Here is a 20,056-nt window from a genome sequence, read left to right on the forward strand (position 1 = left end):
CAAGGAATCCGCATATGCTAATGTATTTGAGTCTCAAGGAGATAACAAACCAAATATTACTTGGTGGAATTGTAGTGACCAAAACTACTTGGGGACTAATCTGATCGGACAGACAGAGATGCAACGCAACGAGCTGCCTTCGCCAGCATGAACCGTTCATTCTCTGTCAAGGGCCTCTCTATCACCTTTATAAGATTGGCATCCTAAGACATCAACAATCAAATAATAGTGAGCTGCAATATTAACATTCTCCCCCCTCCCCCAAAGTTACTGGTAAATGTTAACAGAGGGTAACCAACCTTCTGTTGTGGTTGAATTAAGGGCCTCACACTAGCGGTGTCACCAATCATAATAACATTGTTAATGTTCCCCCTGTCATCCCTTTCAGTGGTGAAGACGTTGAATGTCGCCAGTTTCCCATTAATAATATATTTGTATAATATCTGAAGATAGTCGACATTAACATGTGAGAGAAAACTTATTGTACAAGGGACACCTCAGTTTTAATTGGAAAATATCATGTTACCGACTGCATCATGTTTGGAAGATTTGGAGAATTCTTTAACCTGTGTATTTAGTTTAACAATGAAAATATTTTTTTGTAGATAACCAACCATATAGATCTGGCATTCACCAGGTAGTAACAATCTTTCAAATAAAGTGGGGAGAGTTTGAAAACTAAGGAGCACTTAGGAAAACAGTTATAAGACGAACACCACTTACTTTCCTTGAGGAAGTCTAATTTCAACTTCATATCTAGCTCCACCTTTATGGGTTGCCTTAATCGGTTCTTCCAATTTTCCTGTAAAATCTCCAACTAGACTGACTCCTCTGCCTGTACGACAAAGACAAGAACAACCAAATAAGCTTCACAAAGACCAGTCGTCATCGATGCACTCAACTTTAGTAACAACAATGCATTAAATTCCTGGATGCATCTGAATTATGATTACATTATAGATTAAGTCCTACATTTAGTTGGAATTTGGAAAGCCTTTGGGATTGCAAAAATGCGAGTAGAAGATCATGCCATTATGGCCTATAGGATGAGGGATTCACCAACCTTACCCTTCAAAAAGAAAAACTATTTTTCCTGTTTCTTCCTTGTGTGCACTGGCCCCATGCAAAAATAATAAGACAGGCTTAAACAAATTACCTCATTATGGCCATTCCATACAAAGTCAAAGCATGTGTTGCAGGTCCATCGTGTCTTCCACCTTCTACCATAGCTATAAGATCCCATGTTGCCCAAGCAATTGCAGGCCTATATTTAGTTCAAATAATTTGTTTTACAAATTCTTGCAAATATAAAATGCACCAAAAGTCAGTGAAGGATGTGCGTAACTTTTATTTCCCCAAAGGTGTATCAGTAATTACATAAACCCCAAAGGAGCCAAAAACTTCATTTTCTGACTGAAATTTTTATCACCTTACTCCATAGCTAATAAGTTTTTCTTTCTTCTTTTGGAAGTATCTATCCCCATCTTGGACAGAAAAGATAGAGAAATGCATTGACCCCATCAAATAAGAAATCTAAAACCAAGAAACTGATTGCCGAAGCAAGGTGATATCTTATGCTAAACAATAAACTACTTCATTAATATGTATCATATATGACATGAGAACCTATGTAGCATTTATGCATGGTACTGAAAAAAGGTTGGAGTGGAGATAAAACTGTGGTTAAGCAAATGAATCTCTATAATAATGAACCAAAGCAAGGAATATCATAAGTTAGAACATAAGCTCATTGATACTTCAAACATAAATCATAACCACAGGAATGTTATAACAAGGTACCTATCCGGCTTGCATGTATGCAATCCAGTGACAAAATTATGAGCTGCATGAAGTGGAGTATCAGTCATCCAGTGCAGATATGCAATCACACAAGCCGGGGACCGATCAAAACCAGTAGTACAAGTAATGAAGACGCGGTGGTTCTTTTTCAACAAGCGTAATAAAAGCCCAACGGAGAACGGTAATCTCTTCCTCAGATCAAAGGAATCTCCATCCCTGAAGAAGAGATGCAGGCAAATTAATCAGGTACACCTCACTGGTATGATAATAGTGACAAATATGCTGAATCATTATGATTCCTGCAACCATTTCTTCTTAGCATGGCAAGAAAACTTATGATATCAACATATTCCAAGTTCAAGGAACATGAGCTTATGAAAACTTCAGTGCTAAGCTATGAAAACAAGTTCAGACTGTGAAAGATGAAACTTTCAGGAGAATTTCTCTCAGAATAAAAAACATTAGGCCAACTAAATTGACTGAAAAAACCCGCAAGGACCACAAACCAAGAAGAAAAGGAGAAAATACAGAAAATTGATGCGACCATAGCAGCCTTTTTCCATGACATCTTTTATGAAGCAGGAGAAGATTGGTCACCAGGCAATTATAATGGCTAAAAAGGGGGCTATATTCAGTTATTCACTAACAAATTAAATACAGAAGAGGAGATTGTATAGTATAATGCAAAAGATCATTGAGACTTATTATTGATGTTTGGTGTAACATCCCAAAATACGGGTTAGTGACTAAATCATAAAACTTCAGAGTTTGGTGATTTAAGTAGGATATTTGTATAGTACGATAATTTGTTCGGAAATATTTCCTGAAAGTTTTTAGTAATTATCCAAGAATTAAAGGGCAAAATGGTCATTTAACCATTAAATGATTAATTTGTTTGTTTGAGGATATATACGGGGAAAGGGATAAGAAGAATATATCTTCTTCTCCTCTTTGTTCTTCCATACGAGAGAAAGTCATAGCAAAGGTAAGGGTTTTCTGATTTGTTGGTTATTTGTTAAATTAAAGGTTAGGTTTTGATCATTAGATGATAACTAAGCTTAAGGAAAGCTTAAGTTGTCTTATAATCAAAAGATGAAGAAGTTATAAGATGAAGAATTATAAGAGATTTAAGAAAACGAGTTTTTATATGAAATCTTGAAATAGAGTTGATAAGTTGAATTTGAAGTAAATTGACTTGTCATCATGCTAATTAAGGAATATGAATTTTAGAATTGTATTTAGAACATATTGAAATGAGTATGATTCTTGAATTTCATATGAAATAGGATTTTGAAGTTATAGATAATTTTCATGGATAAAGTTGTTTAAGTAATGGTAGTTGAGTTTAATGACATGATAGGGGTTTAAAATAGAAGAATTAAGTGAAAATTGATGATTTTCGGGCTTAAATACAATTTCTGGGCATAGGGAACGATACCCTATGAAGGGGAATCGATTCCCTTCTAGAACGAGAAAATTCAGTATGTCCAGGGGGATCGATTCCCCCCTAAAGGAAAAATGAAATTGGGTTCAATAATCTGGCTTAAGTTGTTAACATCAAGTTTAAGATTTAGGCTTCTGATAGTTGTTTTGAAATGTTATACTATGAGATATTGAGCCTAAACAAGTTCCGGAATAATCAAAGGATTATAATCGAATCAAAGCAAGCTAAGGTGAGTGCAATTTTAATTGTACTTATATTATTGAACGAACATTGGCTTGCGATGAGCCAATGATGGAGTTACTATGATAAGTGACTCCTAAAATGTTATTTGATATGACTTATATGTACATGAATACATGATATGCATAAACATAAGAGCATGAAACATAAGATATATGATATGATATACATGATTATATGCATATGTGATACCTGCTATGAGATATGACCAATGTGAAATGAAATAAGCTATGTGAATATATGAAATGACATATGAATATGCAATATGTGATATGATATGAAATATATGGTTACACATACATGTGTATGTGACAGAAGAGAAAGAACAAGTGATGATATATTCATAATAAATGCCCATAGTATATGATACGAGAGCTATAGGTATAGTTGGCATGCCAAGAGTCGAGGGTATTATAGTCCTTCGGGACGTAGTCCTTCGGGACGTAGTGGTCCTACGGGACATATATAGCAGTCCTTCGGGACGAATACTGAACAAATGTTCGGTGCCCCATGAGGGAATTTATACGAGCTGTGGTGACAGCATTGGTGCACAACCTCGGTGCACAACCTCAATGTACTCACATACCTCTATTCTCAATAATATATAGGGGCAACAACAACAACAATTGAAATATAAATTAAAGTGAAAGTGATGCAAAAAGGTAAGTTTCATGTGTGCATGACTTGATTATATATGTCATAGGAAATATATCCATGCATATTGAAATATCATGATCAAATGGTAAGAATGCATTTTCATGAATCTACTGTTACATGTTTATTTATTGCCTCACTAAGTCTATGACTTAGCGTGTAAATGATTTACACGTAGGTACCAAGAAACGTGAAGAGCAAGAATAGAAGTGGCAAGGACAGTATTATTACTAGAAGATCAGATCAGAAGTAATCGACAAAGTATGTATTTTGTTGTGTATAGAGTGTTAGCATGTAATAAATCGTTAATTATGAGTACTCTGATCAAGTTTGTATTTTGTGGTCTCTTTTATGTAAATTAAAGTATTTTGTTTTAAACAAGTTTTAAATTCCCCGGGGTTTTCTTAAGTGTCAAGGTTTGAAAAGTCATTGTGACACCTCAGACTCGTATTCGGGTCAGGTACGGGTTGGGGTGTTACAGTTAATGGTATCAGAGCCAGGTTTAGTCGATTCTCGGCATAAACCGGAGTCTTGAGTGTTTTATAAGGTATATATGCCAACAAAATAGTGAAAACTTCTGATCTGATGGAATAGTAAGTATACTGTTGTGCTAATAGAACTATATGATTGTATTTTTATAGATGTCCGGACAAGGTAGTTCAAGAAATGAAGTGGGAGATGATATACCCGCTGAAAGTAGTAATTCACCTGCCCTGGCCAGGCAGAGTGAAGAACAGACACCCTCTGGAGTGCATGTGAATTATCAAGATGTATTCTTTAGAACTTTAGACGCGGTATTGACGCGTTTTCAACCTCCTGTTACTTCAACTACAAAAATGAATGTTGCAAAAGAGTTGAAGGGTTTAGGAGCTCCAGAGTTTAAAGGGGAAGCTGATGAAGGTCCGTTACTGCGACCTTTGGTTTAATGATGTGAAAATCATGCTTGAGGGACTTCATTGTTTCGATGCTGACAAGTTGGATGGAGTCGTCTCCTTGCTTCGAGGGCAAGCGAGAATTTGGTGGACCAACGTTATATTGAGAATGTCTGATGATCAAGTAACTTGGTCTTTGTTTTTAGAAGAATTCAAACATAAGTACATCGGAGATCAATTTATTCGAAAAATGAAGCAAGAGTTAATGAATCTGAAACAATGGAATCGCACTGTATATGAGTACGAGTGTGAATTCAATAAGTTGAGCCGCTTTGCTGCCGAGCTTGTTCCTACTGAGAAGGATGCTTGTGAGTGGTTCGTAGAGGGGTTACGTCCTCGGTTGAAGGAGATGTTGACTGTATTGAATCTATCCTCATTTCAAGAGGTAGTCAATCGTGCCAAAGCTTTGGAAAGAGCTCAGAATGAGAGATTTGAAAATTCAAGGACTCAAACAGTCAAGAGAACGGGTGCTTCTTCGAGTTCCACACCGTCAAAAAGAGGTAGAGATGCTGGTTCTCGACCTCAAGCTAGATCGGAGTTAGTGGTATCCTCAGCTAGAGGATTAAATCCGATGAGAGGAAGACAAACTTAATCAGCAGGATCTGGAACTGGGAGATTTAACCAGAGTCAAGACAGACAATGCCCACATTGTGGAAAAAATCATTCTGGGATATGTAGAAGGATTTCTGGAGCTTGCTTTAGATGTGGGGAGACTGGACATTTTGTTCGGGATTGTCCTAGAGTAGTCGATGAATCTGCACAGCCAGAGAGGTCTATTTCTTCAGGCCAAAGGGGAAGAGGTAGAAGCAGAGAAAGAAATCAATCAGAGTCTTCTGCTCAACAAGAGATACGTTCCACTGCTCGAGTGTATAATCTCAGGACCAATGAAGATCGGGATGATCCGGAAATTATAATAGGTACCTTTCTGCTGTTTGATAAACATGTTATGGTATTGATCGATCTGGGATCTACATATTCATACATTACTAGTAAGTTAGTGAGAGAACTGAGCATTCCGTTAGAAGCTACTAGTAATGAAATGATAGTGACGAATCCATTAGGGCACAGTGCTCGGGTAAATATGGTGAGTCGAGGGTGTCCTATACGAATTTAGGGAATTGAATTCCCTGCTAATTTGATGAAATTACCTTTTGAAGAATTTGAAGTGATACTGGGAATGGATTGGTTATATCGTTATTATGCTAATGTCGATTGTAGACTGAAAAGAGTAACGTTGAGAAGTCCAAAAGAGGTAGAAATCGTGGTGTTTAGTGAAGGGTGGAATCCATTGGCGAATGTGATCTCAGTGATGACGGCAAAGAAGTTACTGTTACAAGGATGTCAAGGGTTCATTGCTAGTGTGTTGGATGTAAGAGCCAAAGACAAAGAAATGGAAGAAATTCCTATCGTTAGAGAGTTCTCTGATATATTCCCTACAGAATTGTCAGGTTTACCTCCGGACAAAGAGGTAGAATTTCAGATTGAGATAATGCCGGGAACAACGCCCATTGCAATGGCGCCATACAGAATGGCTCCAAAAGAGTTGCAAGAGTTAAAGATTCAATTACAAGAATTAATGGACAAAGGTTTTATTAGACCAAGTGTATCACCTTGGGGAGCTCAGTTTTGTTTGTTAAGAAGAAGGACGGTTCAATGCGTCTTTGCATTGACTACATGCAACTCAATAAAGTGACTATCAAGAATAAATATCCATTTCCTCGAATCGATGACTTATTTGATCAATTAAAGGGAGCTTCAGTGTTCTCAAAAATCGATCTACGTTCGGGTTATCATCAATTAAAGATTCAAGAGAAAGATGTTCCAAAGACGGCGTTTAGAACAAGATATGGTCACTATGAGTTTATTGTAATGCCGTTGGAGTTACGGCACCAGCTGCTTTCATGGATTTAATGAACAAAATTTTTCAATCCTATTTGGATCAGTTCGTAGTGGTTTTCATGATGATATTTTAATATATTCAAAGTCAGAGAAAGAGCATAGTTCTCATTTGAGGACTGTTGCAGAATTTACGAGATAAGAAGCTTTATGCTAAATTCTCTAAATGTGAATTCTGGTTGAATGAAGTGACATTTCTTGGACATGTAATTTCTGCAGAAGGAGTTCGAGTGGATCCTCAAAAGATTAAAGCTATTTTGGGTGGGAAGTTCCAAGGAATGTGTCAGAAGTCCGAAGTTTTCTGGGGTTAGCTGGTTATTATCGAATGTTTGTTAAAAACTTTTCAATAATAGCATTACCCCTAACTAAGTTGTTGAGAAAGGAAGTAAAATTTATTTGGACTCAAGAATGCCAAGAGAGTTTTGAAAAGTTAAAGAAGATTTTGACAGAAGCTCCAGTATTAGTTCAACCTGAGTCTGGCAAGGATTTTGTAGTGTATAGTGATGCGTCTCATAATGGCTTGGGATGTGTATTAATGCAAGAAGGCAAGGTGGTGGCCTATGCCTCACGACAATTAAAGCCGCATGAGAAGAATTATCCGACACACGATCTGGAGATGGCTGCAGTAGTGTTTGCTCTTAAGATCTGGCGTCACTACTTGTATGGTGAAAAATGCTACTTGTATACAGATCACAAGAGTTTAAAGTACTTGATGACCCAGAAAGAGTTGAACTTAAGACAGAGAATATGGGTAGAATTTCTCAAGGATTATGATGTTGTGATTGATTTTCATCCCGGAAAAGCAAACGTGGTAGCAGATGCCTTAAGTCGAAAGACGTTTGCAGCCTTACGAACTATGGATGCTAAACTATCATTAGGCGGAGATGGTGCAATTTGTGCGGAATTAACTATCAAACCATCATGGTTAGATCAAATTAAAGAATTGCAAGCCAAAGATGAAAAGTGTTCAAAGAAGTTGCAGCAAATAAAGAATGGAGAATATACAGATTATGAGATGAAAACTAATGGGAACTTATATATCAAGGGAGGCTAGTGATTCCATGTTAATGAATTAAAGAATGATTATTAATGGAAGCTCACTGTAGTCCATTAACGATGCATCCAGGAGGAAACAAAATGTATATGGATCTCAAGAGTCGATATTGGTGGCCGGGAATGAAGAAAGACATTACGGAATTTGTATCAAAATGTTTGATTTGTCAGCAAGTTAAAGCTGAGCATCAGGTTCCGTCGGGACTGTTACAATCAATTTCAATTCCTCAATGGAAATGGGAGAATGTAACAATGGATTTTGTGACGGGGTTGCCTTTAACTCCGAACAAAAGAGATTCAATATGGGTGATTGTAGACAGGTTGACTAAGTCAGCTCATTTTATTCCGGTACGAACTGATTTCTCTATGGATAAATATGCTGAGTTGTATATCAGAGAGATTATACGGTTACATGATGTACATGTTTCCATAGTTTCTGATCGGGATCCTAGATTCACGTCACGATTTTGGAAGTCTTTACATGGATCATTGGGCACAAGATTGAATTTTAGCACAGCGTTTCATCCTTAGACAGATGGTCAGTCTGAACGAACTATCCAAATTTTGGAGGATATATTAAGAGCTTGTGTTATCGAATTTAAAGGATCGTGGGAAAAATATTTGCCACTTCTGAATTTGCGTATAACAATAGTTATCAGTCAAGCATCAAAATGGCTCCATATGAAGCTTTATATGGAAGAAGATGTCGTACACCCTTGAACTGGTATGAACTTAAGGATCGAGAAGTTATTGGTCCTGAGTTGATTCAGGATACGGAAGAGAAAGTTCAAGTCATTCAGAATAATCTAAAAGCTGCAGCTGATAGACATAAATCATATGCTGATTTAAAAAGGAAAGAAATTGAGTTTCAAATCGGAGATAAAGTGTTCTTGAAAGTGTCTCCGTGGAAGAAAGTATTGAGATTTGGACGTAAAGGAAAATTGAGTCTCGGTTTATTGGACCATATGAAATCGTTAAGAGAGTAGGACCAGTGGCATATCAATTGGCTTTGCCACCTGAAATGGAGAAAATCCACAACGTCTTTCATGTCTCCATGCTTAGGAAATATCGATCCGATCCATCTCATATTGTGACTACCGAAGATATCGAAGTTCAATCAGATTTGACTTATGAGGAAGAACTTGTTCAAATATTGGCTCACGAAGTCAAGCAATTAAGGAACAAGACTATTCCATTAGTCAAAGTGCTGTGGAGAAATCACAAGGTGGAAGAAGCGACGTGAGAACGTGAAGAAGACATGAAGATTCATATCCTTATCTCTTTGTACAATGAAAATTCGAGGACGATTTTTTTAAAGGGGAGAGATTTGTAACATCCCAAAATACGGGTTAGTGACTAAATCATAAAATTTCAGAGTTTGGTGATTTAAGTAGGATATTTGTATAGTTCGATGATTTGTTCGGAAATATTTCCTGAAAGTTTTTAGTAATTATCCAAAGAATTAAAGGGCAAAATGGTCATTTAACCATTAAATGATTAATTTGTGTTATGTTGAGGATATATACGGGGGAAAGGGATAAGAAGAATATATCTTCTTCTCCTCTTTGTTCTTCCATACGAGAGAAAGTCATAGCAAAGGTAAGGGTTTTCTGATTTGTTGGTTATTTGTTAAATTAAAGGTTAGGTTTTGATCATTAGATGATAACTAAGCTTAAGGAAAGCTTAAGTTGTCTTATAATCAAAAGATGAAGAAGTTATAAGAGATTTAAGAAAACGAGTTTTTATATGAAATCTTGAAATAAAGTTGATAAGTTGAATTTGAAGTTAAATTTGACTTGTCATCATGCTAATTAAGGAATATGAAGTGTTAGAATTGTATTTAGAGCATATTGAAATTTGAGTATGATTCTTGAATTTCATATGAAGAATAGGATTTTGAAGTTATAGATGATTTTCATGGATATAAGTTGGTTTAAGTAATGGTAGTTGAGTTTAATGACATGATAGGGGTTTAAAATAGAAGAATTAAGTGAAAATTGATGATTTTCGGGCTTAAAATATAATTTCTGGGCATAGGGAACCGATACCCTATGAAGGGGAATCGATTCCCCTTCTAGAACGAGAAAATTTCCAGTATGTCCAGAGGGTATCGATTCCCCCCTAAAGGAAAAATGAAATTGGGTTCAATAATCTGGCTTAAGTTGTTAACATCAAGTTTAAGGTTTAGGCTTCTGATAGTTGTTTTGAAATGTTATACTTATGTAGATATTGAGCCTAAACAAGTTCCGGAATAATCAAAGGATTATAATCGAATCAAAGCAAGGCTAAGGTGAGTGCAATTTTAATTGTACTTATATTATTAAACGAACATTGGCTTGCGATGAGCCAATGATGGAGTTACTATGATAAGAAGTGACTCCTAAAATGTTATTTGATATGTGATTCTTATATGTACATGAATACATGATATGCATAAACATAAGAGCATGAAACATAAGATATATGATATAATATACATGATTATATGCATATGTGATACCTGCTATGAGATATGACCAATGTGAAATGAAATAAGCTATGTGAATATATGAAATGACATATGAATATGCAATATGCGATATGATATGAAATATATGGTTACACATACATGTGGTATGTGACAGAAGAGAAAGAACAAGTGATGAGAAATATATTCATAATAAATGCCCATAGTATATGATACGAGAGCTATAGGTATAGTTGGCATGCCAAGAGTCGAAGGTATTGTAGTCCTTCGGGACGTAGTCCTTCGGGACGAATACTGAACAAATGTTCGGTGCCCCATGAGGGAATTTATACGAGCTGTGGTGACAGCATTGGTGCACAACCTTAATGTACTCACATACCTCTATTCTCAATAATATATATGGGCAAAACAACAACAATTGAAATATAAATTAAAGTGAAAGTGATGCAAAAAGGTAAGTTTCATGTGTGCATGACTTGATTATATATGTCATAGGAAATATATCCATGCATATTGAAATATCATGATCAAATGGTAAGAATGCATTTTCATGAATCTATTGTTACATGTTTATTTATTACCTCACTAAGTCTATGACTTAGCGTGTAAATGATTTACACGTAGGTACCAAGAAACGTGAAGAGCAAGAATAGAAGTGGCAATGACAGTATTATTACTAGAAGATCAGATCAGAAGTAATCGACAAAGTATGTATTTTGTTGTGTATAGAGTGTTGGCATGTAATAAGTCGTTAATTATGAGTACTCTGATCAAGTTTGTATTTTGTGGTCTCTTTTATGTAAATTAAAGTATTTTGTTTTAAACAAGTTTTAAATTCCCCGGGGTTTTTCTTTAAGTGTCAAGGTTTGAAAAGTCATTGTAACACCTCAGACTCGTATTCGGGTCAGGTACGGGTTGGGGTGTTACATTTGGTTCCCATAATTCCTTAACAAGTGAAAAAATGATGCGCCAAGCATACCGTTTTCTTCATGGAGTTTGTTTAAAAACCCTGTAACAAAATCCAGATTCAATGACAAGATGAATCGAATATTTTGGTCAAATTATAATATATAACATATTAATAAGAAGAACTAGTCTCAAAACAAAAGCATCATACTTCAAGAAGTTTGCAAGAAGAATAATTTTATATCAACATATAAAAGAAAATGGTTCTGCTCAAATAACAGGTATGTATGCACTCACCGCATCAGACAGAGTTTTGACATCAGCATCTGTCTGTATACATGACCCCACATAAATCTGCTCTGTAATCTGGAAACAAACAGTAGGGGTTCAAGAGGAAGTTAATGAAATGCAATTAGGGTGAGAAGATGAGAGTTATGAGAGAGAGAGAGAGAGAGGAGCAATGTATTTTTTTTTAAGAAGAGAGAAGAGCACTGTACAGTGAGATGGTTAGGGACACAATAAAACTCCTATCTTCAAAATGCTATGAAATGTTAAAAGAGAAATATAATGTACCTTGCTGTAATGCATGCCAAGCGAGTGGTTATAGTAAAGCTCGCCTTTGGAACGTTCAAGTGCCTTAATATATTCCTCCGATGGGAAGCTTCCATGAGCCCATTCTCCATCTCCAGGCTCTTTCTCAGAAAAAATACAAACAAGTTGGCTAACAGTTGAAGAAAGAATGTTCTTCTGCAATCCTGAACCAACACGTCCATTTTGATCATTCAAAAGCTTCAAACCCTGTGATGCTAGAAACTTTGAGGTAAATACTACAAAACCAGAATTTCCCCCAACCTCAGTAGAGGTTTGTAAATTAGATGCCAATAAAGCTTTGTTCCAAGTGGCAACTGGCATACGGCCTTTATTAAACAAAAAGTCGAGATCACTCAAGTGATGCAGTTCATGAATCGGAAAAGGTGAAAAGGGTCGCTCAAGTACAAGGCTAAAAGATCCTGTCTCCTCTATCAACAACTCCCTGAAGAAACCGAACCAAAAAGGAATCAATGATGTATGGTAATTAACTTTTTTAGTCATCTTTTGATCAAACCAAGCTGATTGCAGATTGCACAGGTTAACCATAACTGACTTTTGGTCCTCCATGTTTATCAAGGTTAGCAATTAACCAATCTATGAGCGAAGCAATTGTTATAGCATGCTTTAATCAACTCTATTCACTTCAAACTTCTAACGCATTTCAAATGAAGTTTATGCTTGTAATTACGAACTAAAGAAAGAATCATTTCAGTAATTTCATTGAGATTTCCTGAAAACAAATGCAAAGTTGTATCATACGCAGAAAATACATTTATAGCATTCAATTAAAATTTTAGATATTTAGCGATTAGCAACTAGTTACAAACACCAAACGAACCACAACAATTTCAAAACATATAAAAAGATATCTATTAATAGAAAAAGAATATCTCTTACTGAGCATCGCCGAAGTTCTTGATCTCAGTGAATCTTCCACCAGACGAATCGCTCGCCTTCTTCAACGTATCTCCTACCATTATTATTCTCGATTTCTCTGCATTACTCTGCAGAATAAAATTATCGCCGTTTTTTATTAAAAAAACTTAAATAGAAAGTGAATTTTCATAAAAAAATATGATGGTGAATAAAATGATAATTGCCTTACCCCGCGTTTGAGAGCATGGACAAATATTCTTCCATCGAGCGATAAACCGAAGCGAATACCGAGAGGTTTCTGTAAAGTAACCATATACTCATTCAAGTTCATCTTCAACGCCGAGTCGTCACTCGAAATTGCTAAAACCTTTAACGGCTGCTTCTTATTCCGCGTCGTCTTTTTAATCGGAACTCCATTGATGAAGTTTGAATCTCTGCTGCGAAAATCGATAGCTTGCTCTGTAATTGAAGAGTTGCAGCGGAAACATCGTTTTTTTGAGGGAAAAAATAACGAAAATGATGATTGAAATCTCAAAGATAGAAAAGATGAAATTGTGAATAAAATAAAAGGAAGGCAGATCGGGTAAGGGAACAAATTGTCCACGTGGTATATTGTGGGTCCGATTGCATAAGGGGGTCGTGAATCTTTTATAATATGATCTGCCACGTGGAGATTTTAATACTTGCTCTGATAAAAAAAAAATCTTTCGATTTTTGAATGTTTTGAGAAATGGCTTATAGCCAATTGGGCACACACACGTAAGCTATTTAGTGTCTGTATTTTAGGATTTTTTTCCCTCCTGAAATAATTGAGGGCGACTTGAAGAATTGATGCATCATTCTGGAAAATGAACTATACTGCAGTAGATTTAAATGATTGTGTTTAATGAAGTATACTTTATGTCACAGGTTGTCAAAAGAAATGGCTGTTTCCCTTGTCGTTTCTATGCGAAAGTCTTCTTGAGATCCACTTTCTGATTTTGCTTATTAGTGTAGTTTTTGCAGTATGCTTACCTTATTTTTGTTGAGTTAAAGCTAAGCATTCGTTATTCCCTTGTATTCATTAGTGCTTTGATCTGTTGGGCATTTTGATTATGGATGTTACTCGAATTCTTTGATGTATAGCTATTTGATCTTGATATTTGAAACAAGAAGTATCATGGAGATGAAGATTTGATCGCAGCCTCGGGAATCTGAGAGAGAGTAGATGTTGTTTCCTTTTGCTAGCAATCAGGAAGAATGGAACCATGCTTCTAAAGTAGTTCTAGCTTTAAATTTGCATTAATGTTATGGCCACCTCACTCACGTAAGTCCCACCTTTTCAACCTATACAGGGCAAGCCACCATCAATCCCCAACTACCCGACTCCGTAGCTACTACAATTAACCCGACACCCACAAACTCAACACATGCCTTTCACGGAACCCATGAAGGCGGATTTGGTTTGAGTTTCTCGAAAAATGATTTTAAAAATACCGTAAAAACTTAATTTTAAAAATATTTTTAAAAAGTGTAATTTAAAATATAAGTATTTGAGATTAATGTTAAAAAATAATTTAAAAAGATAAAATATTAAATTTAGATATTATGTTGCAAATTGAAAATATAGTATTTAAGGATAAAAATATAATTTCATCAAAAAGTGATTTTTACACAACTAAAGTCATAAATTTGAGCTTATGAAGTTATATTAAAAATCAATTTTCTAACCATGATTTTAAATCAAATTTTGAGTGTTTAACATTATTTATGAGATGAAAAAAAATCAGTCTCCCGTTGATTCACTGGTGTTCTTGTCTGTTTTTCTTCCGATTGAAAATCTTCTGGTCTTCTTTATTCACTCCACTCTCTTATTTGTCCAATGAATTGGCATAAATTATTTAGGTGTCAAGCAAATCAGGAGCTTTCTTATTTTCCCCCAAAATCGAAAAATAAGGTTCTGGTTGTTCAACCTCCTCCTGAGGTCTTCGAGGCAGGTACAACATAATGGAAGTCCGCTCTTGTAGGGCAGTTCCTTGGGTCAGCCCCCAATTTCCTCTCTCTGTAAAGAATTATTGACAATCTCTGGAATTAGCCATCGAAGGGGGCTTCTGTTCAGGTCAGTCTTGCTGGGAATAATTTATAAATATTTTCATTCAACTCTGATTCTGCTAGGGATTGGGTCCTAGAAAACGGACCATGACATATTCTTAATAAGCCATTAATCCTCAGAAAATGGGAGCCTAATCTTCAAAGGCTTAACTTTGATTTATCTCGCATGCCTTTATGGATTCACCTGTTCAATGTTCCACTGGAATTGTTTACTAGGGAAGATCTTAGTTACATCGCAAGTGCACTAGGAGTCCCTATTTCCATGGACTCAGTAACTGCTTCTAAGACTAGGCTAGAATTTGCTAAGGTTTGTATTGAGGTAGGTGCAAAGAAGGAAATCCCAAAAACTGTTGAAGTGGTCTTGGCAAATGGTCAGACCACTACTATCTTTGTCGAAGTCCCCTAGTATCCCAATTGTTGTAGAAGGTGTGAATCATTTGGTCATACTGATAAAAACTACACTGTTAAAACTTCTACAACCCCTTCCTCTACCAAAGTTTGGAGGAAGAAACCTATCATGAATGTTAACCAAGAAAATAATTCCTCTAAAGGAATTGAAACCTTACAGAAACCAAAGCCAGACTCTTCCCCTCCAATGGAAAAGTCTGAACAATCATAGCAATTCACTCATTCCCCTAAAAAAAAGTCTGATCTAAATGTTCTAGATTCTGAGTTACCAATTAAGATTCATTCTCCAGTTCAAATTGCTTCTTCTTCTAAGAGTGACCTAACTATCTATTCTGGTGAAGAATCTACTGTCATACCACATCTCTCTACTAAATATATAGAATCTGTTAGAGGGGAAACTTCAACTTTTGAAATCTCATCCAATGCTAAAGATAAAGAAACAGTTCATATCCTTAAAAGAGATAAAGGTATACCTCTCAAAGTAAAATCTAAGGTTGCTCTAAAAGGATCAGCTAATAGATTTGAAATTATAAGCACTGTTGATGAGAACCCTCATTCTGTTAAGACTCAAGTTAGAAAATCGAGGCCTGTTGCATCAGGGGTTACAAACCTGCTTAAAGAGCTTAAATTAAAAAAGAAAGAGCATATTGTTAAAGCACAAAGTTCTGTAGATAGTGAACAAGAGGGTGATCCCATTTCTCCTCAATGATCATTTGTTTTTGGAATATAAGAGGATTAAATAATCCTAAAAAACAGATTAAAGTTCTTAATAGAGCCAAGCTTTTCAATGTTGATATCCTTTGTTTGTTGGAGACTCGTGTCAAGACTGAAAAATCTTCTAATATCCCACACTCTAGATTTGGAGACTGGGGTGTGATTACCGACTACGACTCAGCAACTAATGGTAGAATCTGGTTTCTCTGGAAGACAATAATTGATATCACATTCTGTCATTCTACTTCTCAAAACATCACTGTTAAATACAAATTCAATAATAAGCCTTTTATCATCACTGCAATTTATGGGAACAATGATGGTCTATCTATGAGGCATATTTGGCAGCACCTAAGAGATCTTGATATTTCTTTTGGTTCTCTCCCTTGGGTTCTAGGAGGAGACTTTAAAACTTATTTTAACCCTAAGGAAAATTCTGATTTTTACCTTTTAGGGCCTTACTACTCTTCTGATATGAAATATTTCCATGATGTACTTCATGGCCTTCAACTCTGTGACCATCCTTATTTTGGTCTTTCATTTACATGGAGTAATAAGAAAAAAGAATTATCTTGCTAGAAAACTTGACAGAGTGCTTATAAATCCTCTTTGGTATTCTTCTTTCCAAAAGTCTTTTGTTGAATTCCTTGCTCCTGGACCTTCTGATCATTGTATGGCTCTTGCCTGGTTAAGTAAAGGGATTCAAACCAATCACCCCAAACCTTTTAAATTTTTAACTTCTGGGCCAACCATCATAATTTTCTTGCTGAAGTTCAAAATTCCTAACAGCAACCTTCCCAAGGTAACCCTATGTAGAGATTGTTTCACAAATTAAAACATTTGAAACCTTATTTACAGTCCTTAAACAAATATTTCTACAGTAATATCTTTGATATGGTTAAACTCAAGAAAGTTGAGCTTGAAAATATTCAAATCTCAACTCTTAGAGGCACCAATCATATTGAAAGAGAATTGAATGTTCAAAAGGAGTTGATTACTCTTGAAGAAACTGAAAATCTATTTCTTAAATAGAAAGCTAAAGTCAAATGGATCAAAGAGGGTGATAAATGCACCAAGTTCTTCCATTCTGTCATTGCTAACAATAATAAAAGAGACACAATCAGGGTTCTTATTAATGAACAAGGTAAAGACTGTAATCTTTTGATGATATGGCTTCTGAAATCTTAGATTACTTTAAAGCTTAGCTTGGAACTGCTGATCCTTGTGTTCAAAAAACTGATCCTCTCTTCTTGAAAAATCTGCTTCAAGTCAATTTGCCCACTGAAATTATTTCTGACCTCACAAAAATCATCACTTCTGAAGAGATTAAAGAAGCTATCTTCAACCAAGGAAATGCCAAATCTCCATGCCCAGATGGTTTCACCCCTCTTTTCTTCAAGAAAACATGGAATGTGGTTGGAGAATATATTGTCAATGCTATCAAATTTTTCTTCAAGGAAACTATCTACTGCCTGACTTCAATTCAACAATTATTGCCTTGATTCCAAAGATTCCCAATCGTAGCAAAGTCAAGGATTTCAGGCCTATTTCCTGCTGCTCTGTAGTTTACAAAATCATCACTAAAATCATTGTTAAAAGAATGACTATGCTGCTGCCATACATAACTTCTCTTAACTAGATTGATTTTGTTAGAGGAAGAACTATAATTGACAATACACTTTTGCTCAATAACTTGTAAAAGGCTATGGAATGAAGAATATTTCTCCAATGTGAGCTCTTAATATTGATCTCCAAAAAGCCTTTGATTCTCTTCACTATGATTTTATTTCAGTTATTCTAATTGCTATTGGACTGCCAAACACTTTCATAAGCTGGATTGAAGCTTGCTTTAAGGAAGCTAAATATTCAATCTCCTTAAATGGTAGCTTGATAGGATACTTCAAAGGTCAGAGGGGGGTAAGACAAGGAGACCCTCTTTCTCCTATTTTATTTTCTCTTGCCATGAATATCCTTTCAAAGATCCTAAACATTGCTGCTTCTAGGGAATCTTTCGATATCATCCAAAATGCAAAAAAATTGCCCTCACACATTTATCTTTTGCAGATGACCTTTTAATTTTTTGCAAAGGAAACCTTGATTCTGTTGTTAGTATTCTTACTGTTCTTAATCATTTCTATTGCTAGTCTAGTCTAAAGCTAAATATTAGTAAGACATAACTGTTTGCTGCTGGAATTTCTCATAAAAATCTTGAGGCTATTAAATGTATTTATGGGTTTAAACAAGGTTTCTTGCCTGTAAGGTATTTAGGGGTACTTTAGTCACTCGGAAGCTGAATATTCAAGATTGCCAGCCTCTTATTGACAGAATCAAATCTAAACTGCATCTTTGGTCTGGAAAACTGCTCAGTTATGCTGGAAGATTTGAATTGATCAACTGTTCTTTTTAATGTTTCCAACTGTTGGTGCAGACAATTCATGCTTCCTTAATATGTTATTAATAGAATTGACTAGCTCTGTGCACGGTTTCTCTGGAAGGGATCAAGCAACTACTGGAGCCAGAATTAGTTGGAAAAATATTTGTTGCCCAAAATCTGAAGGTGGCCTCGGTTTTAAAAATATCAAAACATGGAACAAGACTTGCATGATTCAGCTTATACGAAACATTCTTGCTGGAGAAGGTTCACTTTGGGTCTCTTGGTTTAAATTATATGTGATCAAGAACAAAGATTTTAGAGACTTGAGTGAAAGTCCTACCAATAGCTGGGGCATAAATAAATTGTTAAAGCTAAGGACTGAGGCCCTTCCCATTCTTAATGCAAATGTTTCGAAGACTAAGGATATATGAGAAGAAATTAGAGAAAAACATAACAGGGTTCTATTGCACAAAGTGGTTTGGTTTCCCCTCCATATTCCAAAAACAAGTGTCATTACTTGGATGGCTATTCTTGATAGACTTCCAATTTGTGATGGGCTCTCTCGGATGAGAATTCAAACTGATGGATTAAGTGTTTTCTGCAAAGAGAAAATTGAAACTAGAAACCACTTGTTCGCTGAATACAACTTTGCTAAAACCCTGTGGAACTCAATTTTGTAGCTCACTCATTTGCGCAAACCCCACATGTTTTGGGAAGCAAGGCTTAATTGGTCTTGTAAAGAATGGAAAGATAAATCCCTCATCTCCACTGTTTTGAAGATTGCATGGAATGCTTACATCTATCTGATTTGGGAAGAAAGAAATAGAAGAATCTTTCAAAATCAAACTAGAGACGTGAAACAACTTTTGAAGAACGTCAAGGAGCTTGTCCAAATTCAGTTAATTGGTAGGAGCATTAATAGACTCGATGATGTTAATTCTACTCTCTGTTGCAATTAGAGTATAGACTAAATATTTTTTGTTGTACATAACTGGTATACTCCCATTTGGGATGTTTTTTGTAGCATGAATTGCTCCTTTGAATAATAAAATTCAATTTATCCAAAAAAAAGATAAAAAAATGTTTGATAAAAGTATCGATACAAATTTTCTTTTATCACAATTATTTATTGGCATTATTATAAGTGATATAATTATTTATATAAAAATAAATTACATAATTAAATTGAATTAAAAGATTATTATTTAAATTTAATTTAATAATCTAGAATGTAAATTATTTTATTAGTTGCTTTGAAATGCAAAATTGCTAAGATTTCTATAAATTCCAGGACTTGATCCGTGCATTAAGATCACGAGCGGTAACATTAAATGTCTACTTTCCTTCACGGCTACTCAAAGAATTAATTAATATCTGATGGAAAAAACCAAATGTGATATCCGTGAACAAAATAAATTAATATCATGAAGTGATTTTGGGCTAATAAAAATCCTTAGGCTTATCCTAAAATGATAAACATTCCTCCATCGTGCCCATAAGGCATAAGGAATATCCATAACCATTTATAAAAATTGTGTTTTACCCGAAATTTGTTTTCAAAAAGTACAACTATAGGCATATGAATGAATAATTTTTATTTGAGAAAAAGT

At 35.4% G+C, this 20,056-nt stretch overlaps 1 protein-coding gene across 1 annotated transcript; it reads right to left on the reverse strand.

Annotated features, from left to right (window-relative positions):
• Nucleotides 1-1,856: 1,856 nt before the first annotated feature.
• Nucleotides 1,857-13,410, reverse strand: LOC120147770 (phosphoglucan phosphatase LSF1, chloroplastic). Its single transcript, XM_039161079.1, has 5 exons — nucleotides 13,089-13,410; nucleotides 12,881-12,987; nucleotides 11,966-12,425; nucleotides 11,690-11,758; nucleotides 1,857-2,016 (listed from the first exon to the last, which is right to left on the reverse strand). The coding sequence occupies exons 1-5, from the start codon at nucleotides 13,188-13,190 to the stop codon at nucleotides 1,999-2,001; spliced, it is 756 nt and encodes a 251-aa protein (XP_039017010.1). The 5' UTR covers nucleotides 13,191-13,410; the 3' UTR covers nucleotides 1,857-1,998.
• Between the last annotated feature and the right edge of the window lie 6,646 nt (nucleotides 13,411-20,056).

Source organism: Hibiscus syriacus, unplaced genomic scaffold, assembly GCF_006381635.1.
Source record: "Hibiscus syriacus cultivar Baekdansim isolate YM2019G1 unplaced genomic scaffold, ASM638163v2 tig00110940_pilon, whole genome shotgun sequence".
NCBI lineage: Eukaryota > Viridiplantae > Streptophyta > Magnoliopsida > Malvales > Malvaceae > Hibiscus > Hibiscus syriacus.

Bases quoted from the DNA above. Each gene is read 5' to 3' on its own strand.
- LOC120147770 (XM_039161079.1), bottom strand. From the start codon at position 13,190: ATGAACTTGAATGAGTATATGGTTACTTTACAGAAACCTCTCGGTATT. The intron at 12,426-12,880 runs GTAAGAGATATT...CGGTTTCTTCAG, and splicing joins AAGAACTTCGGCGATGCTCA to GGAGTTGTTGATAGAGGAGA. The intron at 11,759-11,965 runs GTACATTATATT...GTTTGTTTCCAG, and splicing joins TTGGCATGCATTACAGCAAG to ATTACAGAGCAGATTTATGT.